At 42.4% G+C, this 15258-nt stretch overlaps 1 protein-coding gene across 4 annotated transcripts in view; it reads left to right on the top strand.

The window, feature by feature from the left end:
* The window catches only part of Flnb (filamin B), a 147751-nt gene that overhangs the window by 70215 nt on the left and 62278 nt on the right, over positions 1-15258 (top strand). For all 4 annotated transcript variants that reach the window (XM_015494377.2, XM_015494382.2, XM_015494381.2 and 1 more), the window contains exons 5-10: positions 6217-6335; positions 7139-7216; positions 8707-8869; positions 9641-9838; positions 13420-13557; positions 15067-15193. In XM_015494377.2, coding sequence (XP_015349863.1) covers positions 6217-6335; positions 7139-7216; positions 8707-8869; positions 9641-9838; positions 13420-13557; positions 15067-15193 — 823 coding nt within the window. The remainder of the gene's footprint in view (positions 1-6216; positions 6336-7138; positions 7217-8706; positions 8870-9640; positions 9839-13419; positions 13558-15066; positions 15194-15258) is intronic.

Raw genomic sequence — 15258 nt, 5'->3', positions numbered from 1 at the left:
AAAAAAAAAAAAAAAAAGAGGAAGCTGGGCATTGTGGCACATGCTTGTAATCTCAATGACTCAGGACGCTGAGGCAGGAGATCACAAGTTTGAGGCCAGCTTCAGCAAATTAGTGAGACTCTGTCTCAAAATTAAAAATAAAAAGGACTGGGGATGTAGCTCAGTGGTAAAGTGCCCCTGAATTCAGTCCCTGATACCAAATAAATAAACAGCCAGATGGAAATTTTACAGCTGAAAAATATAATAAAATGAAATAAAAATTCATGTGATTGGGCTCAGTGGTAGCATGGGTGAGGCACTGGGTTCGATCCTCAGCACCACATAAAAAAATAAATAAATGTTATAAAAAAGTTTTAAAAAAATCCAACAGTGCATGTGATCAATAGCAGAATGGAAGGACAGAAAAGAGAACCACTGAACTGGAAGATGGAAAAAAAGATATTACCCAGTCCAAAAAAGAGAAAGTACATAGCCTCAGGGACCTGTGGGATTATCACAAAACATCTAATGTTCATGTTAGAGGAGACCCAGAAGGAGAATAAAAAAGAGAGTAAACTACTCAAAAAATAATTGTATATATATAATTTTAAAAAATTAAAAAAAAATTTTTTTTGTACCAAGGATTAAATTCAGTTGCACTTAACCACTGAGCCACATACCCAGCCTGTTTTTATATTTTACTTAGAGACAGGGTCTCACTTAGTTGCTTAGCACCTCACTTTTGCTGAGGCTGGCTTTTGAATTTGTGATTCTCCTGCCTTAGCCTCCCTAGCCACTGGGATCACAGGCTTTGCACCACCATGCCTGACTTGAAGAAATAATATTTGACTGAAGACTTTCTTAAGAAGTTGAGCGAACCTCAGACAGGGAAAATATTCCGCACACACACAAAAACAAACAAACAAACAACAACAACAAAAAAAAAACAAGAAACATCAGACAAAACTAAAGACAATATGTTTATTTTTTTGGTACTGGGGATCGATCTAGGGGTGCCCCACCACTGAGCCACATACCCTTTTTATTTTTTATTTAGAGACAGGGTCTTGCTGAGTTGCTTAGGGCCTTGCTGAGTTGCTGAGACTGGCTTTGAACTCATGATCCTTCTACCTCAGTTCCCCAGGTTGTCAGGATTGTGGATGTGTGCCATTGTGCCAACAATACAGAAGTCTAAAAGCAGCAAGAGGAAAATGGCATCTTACCTAAGGGGGCAGAATAGTTAGAATGAACGACAGGTTTCTCATTTAAAACCATGGAGGCCAGAAGGACATAACACAACCTTTTTCAAGTATTCAAACAGACGAATTTTCAAGCCAAAATCCTGTATCGAGAGAAAATATCCTTTAGGAATGAAAAGAAACCATTACATTCTCAGGCAAAGGAAAACTGAAAGAATTTGTTTCTAGCAGTCCTACCCAGAAAGATGGCCTTTTAAAGGAAATTCTTTGAATAGAAAGGAAATCTAAATTAAAGAAGAAATGTGGGGGGGCTTGGGTTGTAGCTCAGTGGCAGAGCGCTTGCCTAGCACCTGTGAGGCACTGGGTTCGATCCTCAGCACCACAGAAAAATAAATAAATAAAATAAAGGTATCATGTCTATCTACAACTAAAAAAGAAATATTTTAAAAAAGAAGAAATCTTGGAATAGTAAAGAGAAAGAACATGATGAGTAAAAATGTGTCAATCTGTAGGAGACGTCCCTCAACAACCACAGACTTCCAAAATTCAACCAGAATGAATTAGATAACCTGAATTGATCCTATAAACATTAAGGAAATTTAATTTGTAAAATTTAAAAGCTCTGAAAAAGAAACCTTCAGGCCCAGATAATGTCACTGGAGAATTCTACCAAAGATTTAGAGAGGAATGAAAACCAATTTCATACAATCTCTTTCAGAAAATTTGAGGAAAGAACACTTATCAGTTCATTTTATGAAACTAATAACCAAACCAAGAAAGGTACTAAAAAAGAAAACTGTAGGCCAGTATCCCTCAGAGGTTAGATGTAAAAGTCCATCCCAAAATATTACATATAAAATGACTTATATATCATGAACAAGTGGAATATATTCCAGTCATGCCTTCTGGCTCACTGTTGGAAAAATCTATCAGCATGATCGGCCCTATTTCAGTCACAGGCTAATAAAGAAAAATTACATGACCATATGAATTCAGAAAAAAACACCTGACAGAATTCAATATCCACTGGGCATGGTGGCACACACCTGTAATCCCAGCAGCTCCGGAGGCTGAGGCAGGAGGATTGCAAGTTCAAAGCCAACCTTAGCAACTTAGCGAGGTGCTTATTAGCAACTCGAGACTCTGTCTCTAAATAAAATACAAAATAGAGCTAGGGATGTGGCTCAGTGGTCGAGTGCCCCTGAGTTCAATCCCTGGTTACCCCCACCGCCCCACCCCCACCCAGCAAAAAATCAGTACCACCCATGAGAACTCAAAAGAGGAACAAAGAGGGAACTTCCTCAATTTAACACAGAATACTTACCCCAAGAAATCCATAGTTAACACTACAATTAGTGGTGAAAGACCTGAATGTGTTCCTCTAAGACTGTTATTCAACTTAAAGATTGAAGCTTCCAACAGTGAAGTTAGACAAGAAAAGACATACAGATTGGAAAGTCAGAGATAAAACTGTCCCTATTTTCAGATGAATGTCTTATTGTCTTTGTTGATAATCCCAAAGAATCTTAAAAACAGAAAACCCAAAGTGGGAAAAAACCCTCCTTGGATGAGTAAGCTCAGAGAGGTCACAGGATCCAAGAGCAGTGTACCAAACTCAGTTCTGTGTCATAGAGTATATATACTAGAGGAAACATGTGGACCTCTGAATTAAAAATAGCATACCATTTACAATTTACTCAAAAGGAAAAATGAGAAATTGGTATAAATCCAATAATGAAAGTATAGAGCTTATAGAGTACAAACTACAAAAATAGTGATGAAGAAAGAAAAGATCCAAGTGGAGAGACATTCTGTTTCACATGGATTATAAAAGGTCAAACAGTGAAGATGTCCGTTCTCCCCAAATCATCATGTCAGCACAATTGCTGTTAAAATCCCTGCAGTGGTTGAGTGTTTGCCTAGCATGCTTGAGGCCTTGGTTCAATCCCTAGCACAGCAAAAAAACTTAAAAAATGAAAAAAGAGAGAAACAAAACAAGAATAACAAAAACTCAGCAAGCATTTTCATAGATAGAGGCAGGATTCTTCTTTGAAAAGGTGTATTGAGGTGCGTATCTGCGTGGTGCGGCATGTGCCTAGCCTGCTTGAGGCCTTGGGTTCAATTCCTAGCATTACCACAAACAAAAACAAACCCACCACTCTTTTTCCTAAGATCTCTTTCTTCTAAATTTATCAAAACAAGCCCCCCAAACAGTCCCAAGCCAGGCCATGTTGTCGGTTTTACTTTGTGCTACCCGGTGACCTCAGACAGATAATCCATAGAGTATAGTATTTCTCTTCTTGTCCCTGTCAGGGGTCATTTATGAGAACTTGGGGACTGGATTTTACTTCAAAGATGTTTTGAAACAAAACTTTTTGTAGCTAAGAGGATGAGAAGACAAGCTAAAATGTTTGCAATCCACATATCCAGCCAATTGCCTGCACCTAGAACATCTAAGGAACTTGGAAAGCTCAGTAGTTGAAAAATGAATGGTGACAACAACCACTAAAAATTCACCTAACCATCCAGTCAGAAAATGGGCAAAAGACAGGAACATTTTCACTGAAGAGAATATACAAATGCATAGAGGCATATGAGAAGCTGGCTCAATATTGTTAAACATCAGAAAATGAGAATTAAAACCAATACCCTATCAGGGGCTAAAATAAAAACTAATGATGACAAGCTGGCGAGGATGCAAAGAAACTGGATCTGGATCACTTCTGTTTTGCAGGTGGAAATGTGAAGTGGTATAGCCATGCTGAAACACGTCTTGGCAGTATCTTTAAAATCAAAATGAGCTGGGCACAGTGGTGTAAGACTGTAATCCCAGCAGCTCAGAGGCTGAGGCAGGAGGATCACAAGTTCAAAGCCAGCCTCAGCAAAAGCAAAGTGCTAAGCTTCTCAGACCTTGTCTCTAAATAAAATACAAAAATGGGCTGGGGATGTGGCTCAGTGGTTGAGTGCCCCTGAATTCAATCCCTGATACCCGCCTTCCCTAAAATCAAAATGACTAGCTGGCATGGTGGTACACACCTGAAATCCCAGGAGCTTAAGAGGCTGAGACTGGAGGATCACAAGTTTCAAGTCAGCCTCAGCAACTTAGAGAGGCTCTAAGCAACTTCATACCCTGTCTCTAAATAATGAATAAAAAAGGCTGGGAATATGGCTCAGTGGTTAAGCGCCCCTGGGTTCAATCCCTGGGACCATAAAACCAAAACAATACAACTAAACATGCAACTATAATACAACCCAGCAGTTACACTCCTGACATCCCAGAGGAATGAAAGCTTATTGTAAAGGAAAACCCTTTTCTTTCTGTGTCCTCACAACTATGGAAAACTATTTCAACTCTCAGTATTTTATTTACTTCTGGTCACCAAACTGTAAATTTTTTCTCACATTGACCATTATTCCAATTTATTATTCAGCAACTGCATGTCTTGTATTTCAGTTTGATTCTGACACTGGAGGCAGCACAGGCACCGTTCGTTAAGGGCTCAGTCCTTAACTGTCCCCACTTCATACACCAGTCATAAGGAGTGGGTCCTTAGGTTCACTCACAATTTCTTTCTGACTTGGCTACAAAGTGGAGGTCACCGTGACCACCTCCACCTCCTCAGGTTGAATCAGTTGCTAGTGGGGCTCACAGAACTCAGGGAAGCACTTACTCATGTTTACTGACATAATACCGGATAAAAATGGACACCAGATGAGGAAGTCTATAGAGTTAGGTTCAAAAGGGTCCTAAGTGCAGGAGTTTCTGTCTCTGTGGAGTTGGGACGGGTCATCTCCTGGCACATGAATGTGTTCACCAACCCAGAAACTTCTTGAACCTCACATCTCAGGGATTTTTATAGAGGTATGATCAATACTCATCTCTGGCTTCTCCTTTTCTTAAAAGGAAGAAGGTGGGGCTTGGCTGAAAGTTCTAGGCTTTTAATGGCAGGTCTTTCTGGAGTCCAGCTCCCAGGTAGGAGCCCACTAAAAGTTGCCTCATTGCAACAAAAAATGCTCTCACCCTGGAAATTCCCAAGAGGTTTAGGAGCTTTGAATCAGGGACTGGGTTGAAGACCAAACATTGGAGCAAAAGGTACTCCTACACCTTTAGCACTTAGGGAATTACAAGAATTTTGGGAGCTCTGTGTTGCAACCAGGGGTAGATAATACATGCTCACACATACAGTTATTATTATTATTTCACATTTATGTTCTCACAAACCTATATGTGAATATTTATGGCAGCTTTATAAGTAAGAGACAACTGTAAACAACCCAGATGTCTTGAATGATTAAATAATCCCAGAACATGGAGTATTACTCAGCAATGAAAAATAAGTGTTGTTATAAGCAGCAACCTGGATGAATCTACAGAGAATTCCTAATGTAACATAATTTGAAATGGTGAAATGGTTGAGATGGAGAATAGATTAGTGGTTGTCAGGGGTAAGAAGAGGGTAGAGTAGGAGGGAAGTGGATGAGACTCTGAAGGATCCCTGTGGTGTGTCTTGATCCTATCAATGCAATACTTGGTTGTGATATTGTACTGTACAGTATTGTACAGGAGTTTTGTATGATGTTACCATGGCAGGGGATACTGAGTAAAGGGTGTTGTATCTTACACCTGCGTGTGAATCTATCTCAAATGAATTTGCTTCATTATGTTAAAATAAAAAAATGGAATTGAAAAATGATCAAATATGTTTTTTTAAAAATGTAATCAATACAGAATGGTGTTTGATGAAAAATGAGCCTTCTTCCTCCCTCACATTGCTTCCCTTAAGGCAAGTTCTGCTGCTGGTTACCAACCACATTGTGTTTCACCATAGTCTGAATTGCTCTATTTCAGAATTGGGTGTTGCTTATTTAACATGGACAAAATTAAGGCTTTGGACCTGTCTGATTATCCTGACCATGACAATTTGTCTGTGTCTCACGTGGGATCCACAGGGCATGGTCCCATCTCTCTGTTCCCTGAGAGAGGCAAAGCAGGTGATGGCTGGCCCAGCTTAAATGTGCTTGTGTGAACTCTTGACAGGAATCGAGCCCACTGGGAACATGGTGAAGCAGCCAGCCAAGTTCACTGTGGACACCATCAGCGCCGGGCAGGGAGATGTGATGGTGTTTATCGAAGACCCAGAAGGGAACAAAGAAGAGGTATGTTGGAGGACACTGCCTCTCCCATCCAGAATCCCCTGGAGACTAGGGATCTTTAACAGGTTCAGGGTCTGTGCCTCTGTTTTCTACATTTTAGCTCATAATGAAAATGTTCTTTATCGAAAGGATTCTGAAGCTCACAGTGGCTAAAGTAACTTTCCTGAGAGCTGTGCTTTGAAATATAATAGAAAAAAATTCTATTCCCAAGGGCACAGTGTTTATTAAATAAAGAATGCTTTGGATTTGGTAAAGACCTTGTTAATTGATTGAGGTGTTAGATTCTGGGGATTCTTGCTCCATTCACTTTCTTCCCATACTGACCTGTCTTTGGGTCCTTTCTTAGGGCTTTTGCACATGCTCTTCTTGCTATTTGCTTATTTTCTTAGGACCATACTTTATTTCTAGCATTTAGCACAATCTGAAATTCTAAGCTTACTGATGTATTATCTATTTTTCCCTCTGGGGCAGAGACATGCCCAACTTGCTTATTGTTTTATCTGGCATTTCATAAGCTCTTAATAACTTCTGAGCTGACAAAGATTTGTGTTACTTGCTTCATGTTCTGTCTCATCTGGACAGTGCCAGCCCTGAGACAGTGAGTCTTGAGTTGGTGCCGCCTTGTCTTGTTGCTATGACTTTGGGCTGCTTCTCTCCTGGCGTCCTCTGCAGGAATGGTGGGGCAGGAAATAGCAAGCGCCTCCAGGGTTCCTGCTCTGCCTGCCTGCTGCAGGATTTGGCTGGCACAGCATGCTCTTTACTTACTCCCAGCACCTTCTCCAACTAATTTTCATCTTCCTTCCCAGGCACAGGTGACCCCTGATAGTGACAAGAACAAGACATACTCTGTGGAATATCTGCCCAAGGTCACTGGACTGCACAAAGTAAGAAGAGACGCCATGGCTCTGGCTTGGGCTGCTGTTTTGGCCTTTTTTCTTTGGGTGGGGGGGGATATATGCACAAGAGAGTTTAGGAAGTAGAGTGTTTTGGGTCGTGGTACTAGAGGTTGATCCCAGGGCCTCTCTACCACGGAGCTATACACCCCAGCACAGAAGAGTGAGGGTTTTTTTTGTGTGTTTGTTTTGATTTTTTTTTTTTTTTGGTGGTGCTGGGGATTTTACCCAGGGCCTTGTACTTGCAAAGCTGAGCTATATCCCCAGCCCAGAAGAATGCTTTTCTTGAGTTAACGTCAGTTATTGAAATATCCTTGCTCATTGTAGATAATTTGGAATCCCTGTGAATCAGTCTTGAGATATTAGCCAATTATTCTTAAGATATTAGCCATTGTTGAAACCCCACAGGCAAGTTCTTTGTAATGTTATAAGATCCGTCTGGACTCCACCTCTTGGTGGCAACTGAATGAATGCCTGGAGTGTAGATGCTACAGTGACTAAGCTGTGGGCTCTTGGTCCTTAGTGCTTCCTTGAATTCCCCTTTGAGGTAATCTGGAGGATCTGTCTACATTGAAACTTGGGGATTGAGGAAATGGCCCACTCAGCCCCTGGAGAAATGACTTCGATGGAGCCTGCAGGCCCTTCCTCTCAGTGCCTTGAGTTCTGTCTGAGATGGTATCCTGTGGCCCCGAGGGCAGAGTCTTAGACAGCCTGCATGGTAGGAGACTTGGATGATGCAGGAGTGTGCCCTTCATTGGAAGGAAATTCTCAGCAGCACACCAAGGCCGATCCCTGTATACCAGGCCCAGATTGAGACATAGACACTACTTATTATCTTGGGCTTTGGTGAATTTACCCTGAACCTTGGCCTTAGGTTCTTCTTATACTCCTAGAGCATCATGAATTTGACAAAAGAGAAATCTTGAAGGGAAGCATTTATGATGTCATTCATTCATTCTAGCCAATCATGGGTTCACATGAAACCCAACCCAAATCCCTTGAACAGCATCAGTCAGAGAAATATGACTCAAATTTCAGATGGAAATTACTGTACTTTGTCCCAAATCCGTGTATCTAAGAATGATCTTGTTCCCTTGGAAAACACTTTGGCTCTGGGTTTGAAATCTTGGGACTGTGCATTAAATTCTGGGAGAATAGTGGCCTGTTCTACAGCCCCTTATTCATGTCTAGAGATTCTTGTATAAGTGGTTATTAATTTCCTTTTAGAAAGGCTAATTGTAGCTGGGGTGTGTGTGTGTGTGTATTGCTAAAGGCCTGATATCCCAGACACAGCCTGAGGCCAAAGGAGAAGGTGTGGTACTCACTGAGGTTGCTTTACTTTTCCCAGGGTTCCTGGTTTCAGCTCTTTTTGTGTGTAGCCTTGAGAAGGTGGAAAGAAGGTCATCAGTGCATGAAGCTTGCTAGTGGTCTTATGAGGCATATGGAGAAGGAATTATAGCTTACTTCTTTGTCATTTGCAGGTCACAGTCCTCTTTGCAGGACAGCACATCTCCAAAAGCCCATTTGAAGTGAATGTTGACAAAGCCCAGGGAGACCCCAGTAAAGTGACTGCAAAAGGCCCAGGTTTGGAAGCTGCAGGAAACATTGCTAATAAGCCCACCTACTTTGATATCTACACGGCAGGTAATATGCCATTCCTCCATGGATTGAACTTTTGGACTTTCTTCCAAAGCCTGAAATATAATCCTCAGGAATTTGAAGGCTTGAGATAGCCTATTTCTTACCTTTTGGGGAGGGTACCAGGTATTGAACTCAGAGGCAGTTGGCTTCTGAGCCACACTCCTAGCCCTATTTTGTATTTTTTTTTAGAGAGACAGGGTCTCAATGAGTTGTTCAGAGCCCCACTGTTGTTGGCTTTGAGCGCGAGATCCTCCTGCCTCAGCCTCTGGAGTCGCTGGGATTACAGGCGTGTTCCACCATGCCCGGCTCCTCTTGTCTTTTAGATTGAACAAACAAACAAAAAACCTTTTTCCAATGTGTGAGTTGCATTTTTCAAAAATCAGCTTTTCTTTTTGAAAGACTTATCCTCAGGTTTGACTTTGATTAATAATCAATTTCTTTATGCGGTTCTGACTTCACCAAATTTTCCAAAGACACTAAAGTTTAATAATCATCAACTAGACCAAATTCTGTGTAAGGTCTTGCAGGGGGAAAAAGAATGAATAAGAAATTTTCTTGAATTCGTTGACCTTCTTTTCAATTTAGAAAATAAAGAAATGTGAATCAAAGAGAAGTTCAGCACTAGCCCCGTACACCAAGATCACAGCTGTGAATACCTTGGCGTTACCTTCCCAAGTGTCTCTCTGACCCCTTTTATTTGCATTTTGCACTGGTCAGTAATGAGTTTTCTGAGAGCGGGGAACTTGAGCTCATGAAATGCTTGCTCTTTCACAGGAGCTGGCGTGGGTGACATTGGTGTTGAGGTGGAAGATCCCCAGGGGAAGAACACAGTAGAGTTGCTTATAGAAGACAAAGGAAACCAGGTGTATCGATGTGTGTACAAACCACTGCAGCCTGGCCCCCACGTGGTCAAGGTCTCCTTTGCCGGGGAAACCATTCCCAAGAGTCCCTTTGTTGTGCAAGTTGGGGAAGGTGAGTGCCAGTGTGGCCAAGTACATTTGTCATAGATATTGTGTGTGCCTGGACACTGAGGCCTTGAAAGTGGCTGGGGCCTGACACTGAGCTGTCCTCTCTTCTCTTTCTGCTAGATCCACTTCCATGGGAAATGACTTCTTTTCCTCAGTATGTTAATACTAATACAGTTTCTGTCACCGTGACAAAACACCTGAGATAATAAAATGAATAGGAGGAAAGGTTTACATTGAGAAAAGGTTCACTGTTTCAAAGGTTGCATTCTCTGGTTGCTTGGTTCCATTTCTTTGGGCCTGTAGTGGCACAATATATCATGGTGGGAGTGTGTGGCAGAGGAGCTGCTTACCTTGTGGCAGCTGGGAAACAGAGACAGTAAGGGGCTGGGATCCCAGTAACCCCTTCAGGGAGACATCCCCAGTAACCTAACTTTTTCCTGCTAGGTCCCACCTTATAAAGGTTTCACCATCTCCCAAAGAGTGCCACAGGTTGGAGACCAAACTTGTGGACTTTGGGGGGGACATTTTAGATCCAATCCATAGTACAGAGTGAGCATCCCTAATCCAAAAGTCTAAAAAATCTGAAATGCTTCAAAACCCAAACCATTTTAAGAACTGACATGATACTCAAACAGTTTCAGATTTTGGAGCATTTTGTATTTTCTGATTAGGAAGTTTCAACCAGTAAAGTTGATACAAATATTCCCCAAACAAGAACAACAATAGAAACCCCCTGAAATCTGAAATGGTTTTGGCCCCAAGCATTTTGGAGGTGGGATGTTCAATCTGTATCTTCTATGAGCCACACAGAGACCTAAGTATATTAATTTGAGTTAGCTCAATTAATGAGTTAATTCCTCAGAACACTCCTACAGAGGAGTTGGCACCTGTGATGGAGTTGGCAGCGGCAGGTGCCCTGCAGCCTCCTTCTCTTGGCCTTGGCTGGCTGCCAGGCACTTAGCATGACTGCATCTAATCGTCACACCAGCCTGTGTGCTACAGGTGCTGTTACTAGTGCCAATTTACAGGTGGAGACCCTGAGGCTTGGCTAACACAAGGTATCAGCCCTATGAGGTGTCGATAAGAGTAGCTGTGTAGTCTCTCTGGACCTGCCTTTAACCACTCTGCTGAACTCCTATGCAACCAGGAGCATACATTTTCCTCTAATATAGACTTTCTCCTGACTTGGTTGCTCTTTTTTGTTGGTTTGTTTTCCAACTCTGCTGCCTTTTCTAACCAATACTTGCCTTTCCCTGTTCTATCCTCCACATCTGCATCTGCAGACTTGGCTTCTTCTTCCGAATCCTGCCTCTGGGCCAACCTGGACCCCGAAGCTGTTGGCTTCCTAGTTGCGAACACTGGGCCAGAGGCTTTTGCTTGGTAAGGGCTGGTTGGGTGGGGCGTCTGTGCCAGTTCTTTGTGCTTCTTGTTATCATCAGCTGAGTCTGTGCTGTTTGTGTGAGTTTGTTTCAGGAAATTCCTGTGCAGGTGTTATTACAAATTGCACAGCCAGACCCTAAGCATACTCTCTAATTGCATTTAAACATACCTAAGGCTTTGCAGGATGGCAGAAGATCTGGTGGTTTCTCTCAAACTCTGCGACTCCACTTATTGTTTACACGAACAGAGCAGTTACCCTTTTGATGTTGAGGCTTCTGCATGTATTCAGAATTTCCATGAGTGTGTATATATATCTTTTAGGACACATTTAAGACTTCTGAGGAAGTCCTGTCATCCTGTTGTGACTTATTTCTGGTGTGACCATCTTTTCTTCTTTTGATAAAGAAAAAAACCCCAAAATGTCCAACATATTCACAAATAAAACTCTTTTTAATATAAGGAAAGAAAGAATTTGGGACAGTGTTCACAACTCAACTAGTGTTCCCCAAACTATTCTTACCTCGTGGACTGTCCTTGTTTCTGGAACATCCATTCCACCCATCACTTATATTATGCAGTATTTAATCAGTAGACCTTCTCTTTTGATTTTAAAAAATTATTTTGGTAGTTATAGATGGCTAGCATGCCTTTATTTTATTTGTTTCATTTTTATGTGGTACTAAGGATTTAACCCAGTGCCTCACACATGCTAGGCAAGCACTCTGCCACTGAGCTACAGCCCTAGCCCCCTCTTTTGATTTTTCTGCCCCCGATTATAGTGATTTTATATTAAAAGAATCTTAGCCAGGTATGGTGTATCAAGCCTATAATTCCAGTTATTCAGGAGGCTAAGACAAGAGAATCACAAGTTTGAATCCCACCTAGGTAACTTAGCAAGACCTTGTCTCAAAATAAAATAAAAAAGGACTGGGGCTGTAAAGGAGCTCAGTGTTAGAGCACAGTACCTAGCACCACAACAAAATAACAAAAATATGTCCAAAAAACAAAACAACAACAACAACAAAACCCCCAAACTTAAAAGCTCTATCACATTGGAAAAACCAGTGTCACTTTAATCAGCTTTCTTTTTTTTTTTCGCCACTTTTTGTGACCAAAAGACCTGACAACATCAATAGTAAGGAGGAAAATTTTATTTTGTGGTATACAGTTTCAGAGGTCTCAATCCAAGGACAGCCAGCTTCATTACTTGGGACTCAAGGTGAGGCAAAACATCATGGCAGAAGATTGTGGTGGAGAAAAGTGACACTCAGGATGTCACCAGGAAGCAGAGAAGAGCTTCACTCACAAAGAAAAAATATGTACCCCAAAGTCACGCCCCCAGTGATCCACCTTCTCCAGTCACATCCCCATCTGCCTATAGTTATACCCAGTTAATCCCTATAGGGGATCAATGCACTGATTAGGTTAAGACTCTTCGAACCCAATCATTTCACCTCTGAACCTTCTTGTATTGTCTCACACATGAGCTTTTGGGGGACACACATCTAAACCATAACAAAGTGCTACCATAAACTTCCATCATCAATTTCTTTAACTTCAAGCATGTTTGTGTGCCTCTTCAAGTCAGGAGTGTGGCATTTACTGCTGATTCTTGCTTTTGTAGCTGTTCATTGCCAAGGGCCTTGTAACAGCCAGCACAGAAAGGCTGGTCTGCGGAACTGGTCTCTCTTGGCTCTCTTTTGTTTTGTCTGGCTGTTCTTGTGGAGGACAACAGCAATGATTAGACCTTTAGAAATGGCTGACCCAGGGTTTGGAACACAGATATTTTCAAGCACTGTATTTTCCAAGTCGACTTGAGAAAGTGTAGCCTTCCCAATTACTGGGCCCTTGAGGAAGGCAATGAGGTTTGAATAATGTCCAGCACTCAATCTTAACCTCCCTCTACCCCATGAAAGGGATAAATGCCAGGACCCAGGAGCACAGCGAAGATTTGCTGCATTCTCCTGTATTTTGTTGCCAAAGTAACATTCCCCAGCCTTCTGTGGTATGGCTGGACAAAATTATGCTGTGTCCTTCTTTGCTGGTTAGTGTGCTCCCTGAATGGCATCGCTGGTCTTGGGCAACTGCTGCATATTCTTTGTGCAAAGCAAACATTTTCTTGGTGGGTGGCTCCAAGTTACCTTGGCTTTCTCATCTGTGACTAAAGAATGAAAGGTTGAACTCATGTCAAAACTGTGTTTGCAGCCTGCAGTCCAAATGCCTGCCGGGCCAGTGGCCGAGGCCTGCAGCCCAAAGGTGTCCGCATCCGGGAGACCGCAGACTTCAAGGTTGATACCAAAGCTGCTGGAAGTGGGGAGCTCAGTGTAACTGTGAAGGGTCCTAGTAAGTGCTCCTTTCTTTCCCCATCTCAGGTGTGATTTCAGCTAATTTTTCAATCATGGCAATTTGGATTTCATCCCACATACAGTCCGGATTGATTTACAGAGAGCTATGACAAAGATTTAAGACTCTCTGGCTTCCATGGAAAAGGGAGCAGTAATTGATTAGTAATGTCTGCCCTGGATGTGGGCTAGAACTGTGGGTGGCTTGACAGTCTTACATTATATTAATACCTCTGGGAGTAGAGAAAGTAGTGATGCAAAGGAGTTAGGGAAATGTTGCTGTGGGAACAACTTGAAATGGTCCATTTTTTATTTGAGGAGATCGAGGCCCTGAATAGAAAGTTCTTATTCAAGATCACATAGCTTGTAGGCACCTGAGCTGGTATTCAAGCACAGTCTCCAAGGCCAATGATTTCTCCAGCACAGGTTGCATTTCATTGAGTATGAAATTACATCAGTTACTACAGTTAGTGAAAGGGAATCATATTTCCCCAGATGAAGTTTTCATTGGAGATGAATGTGTGGAAGGCAAATTACACCCAGCAACCCATTCTTTGCTCCCTCTTTTGGGGAGGAATATGGCAGATATGAGGTCAAGCATCCTCCCTGCTCACAAGTTTTTCCCTGGTACAGAGATGCAGCTCTGCATTTCTGGTTACAGATATAGCTTACTGGTGGCTTTTAGTTCCTTGGCTTATGGGATGTGAGCTTCCTGTGCCAGGGCTGCTCTCATCTTCTGTGCTTCCATTAGATTGGGGCAGAAGGGTTCCAAGCTCCAAAAAGTTAATATTTGGTCTCCGAACACCAAATTTTGAAGCAGAATGTGCCCCGAGGGCAGCCAAGGTTCTAAACTGCCCAGACCTGGAGCCAAGCTGTGCTGTGGCTGCCCTCCCTCCCAGCTTGTTGCAACAGGAGTCAGGGAGACATGTTTTCCTGACCTTGGAGACTTGCTTGACTCAACGGCTTTCCTGGCCAAACCTCAGGGCTCAACATAAAACAAGTTCTAGCCTGATGGCTGGGTCTGGGGTTTGTGGTATGGCATCTAAAACCCATCTTCTCATAGATAGCGAACTTAAGGGCTTTATTGCTTTCGTTGTCCAGCGTTAGCGCAAAAAAAAAAAGATATCCTGGGATGCATAACTTAAGTCAAATACTCATAAAGGTTCTCCCTCCCCAGTGTTTGAGGGGGAGCTGAGAAGGGAAATGTTGAACTGTAACTAGATTTCTTACATAGATCCACAAGGTTCAGGACCTCAGGGTTCCTCAGACCTGAGAGAATTATCAGAAGCCACTTTGCTGTGAAATCTTCCATTTGTTTACAGTCTGAAGCAGAGATGTGTCTGCTTTTAGCTTTCAAGTCCTCTCCCATGTTTTGGGGGGCCTGCCACTCTGCACTGGCCCACTTGATTCTTAGATGGCTTATGCTTTGTGGATATTGCTACCTTTCTATTCTTATCACCGTTATGAGGCTAGAATTGCTCTGGCAAGATTGTGTGCTTCCTTCCCGCAGAAGGCCTGGAGGAGCTGGTGAAGCAGAAAGGCTTTCTGGATGGGGTCTATGCATTCGAATATTACCCCAGCACCCCTGGGAAGTACAGTGTTGCCATCACATGGGGGGGACACCACATTCCAAAGAGGTGAGTCTTGGGCTGGGGATGCTGGGGACACATCTTCTCTGGAGGTGTGCTAGGCCCAGGGCAGA

Source organism: Marmota marmota, unplaced genomic scaffold (genome assembly GCF_001458135.2).
Source record: "Marmota marmota marmota unplaced genomic scaffold, marMar, whole genome shotgun sequence".
In the NCBI taxonomy this organism is placed as follows: domain Eukaryota; kingdom Metazoa; phylum Chordata; class Mammalia; order Rodentia; family Sciuridae; genus Marmota; species Marmota marmota.
Note: the sequence above shows the minus strand (reverse complement) of the source record. Positions and strands in the feature narration are given on the sequence as shown.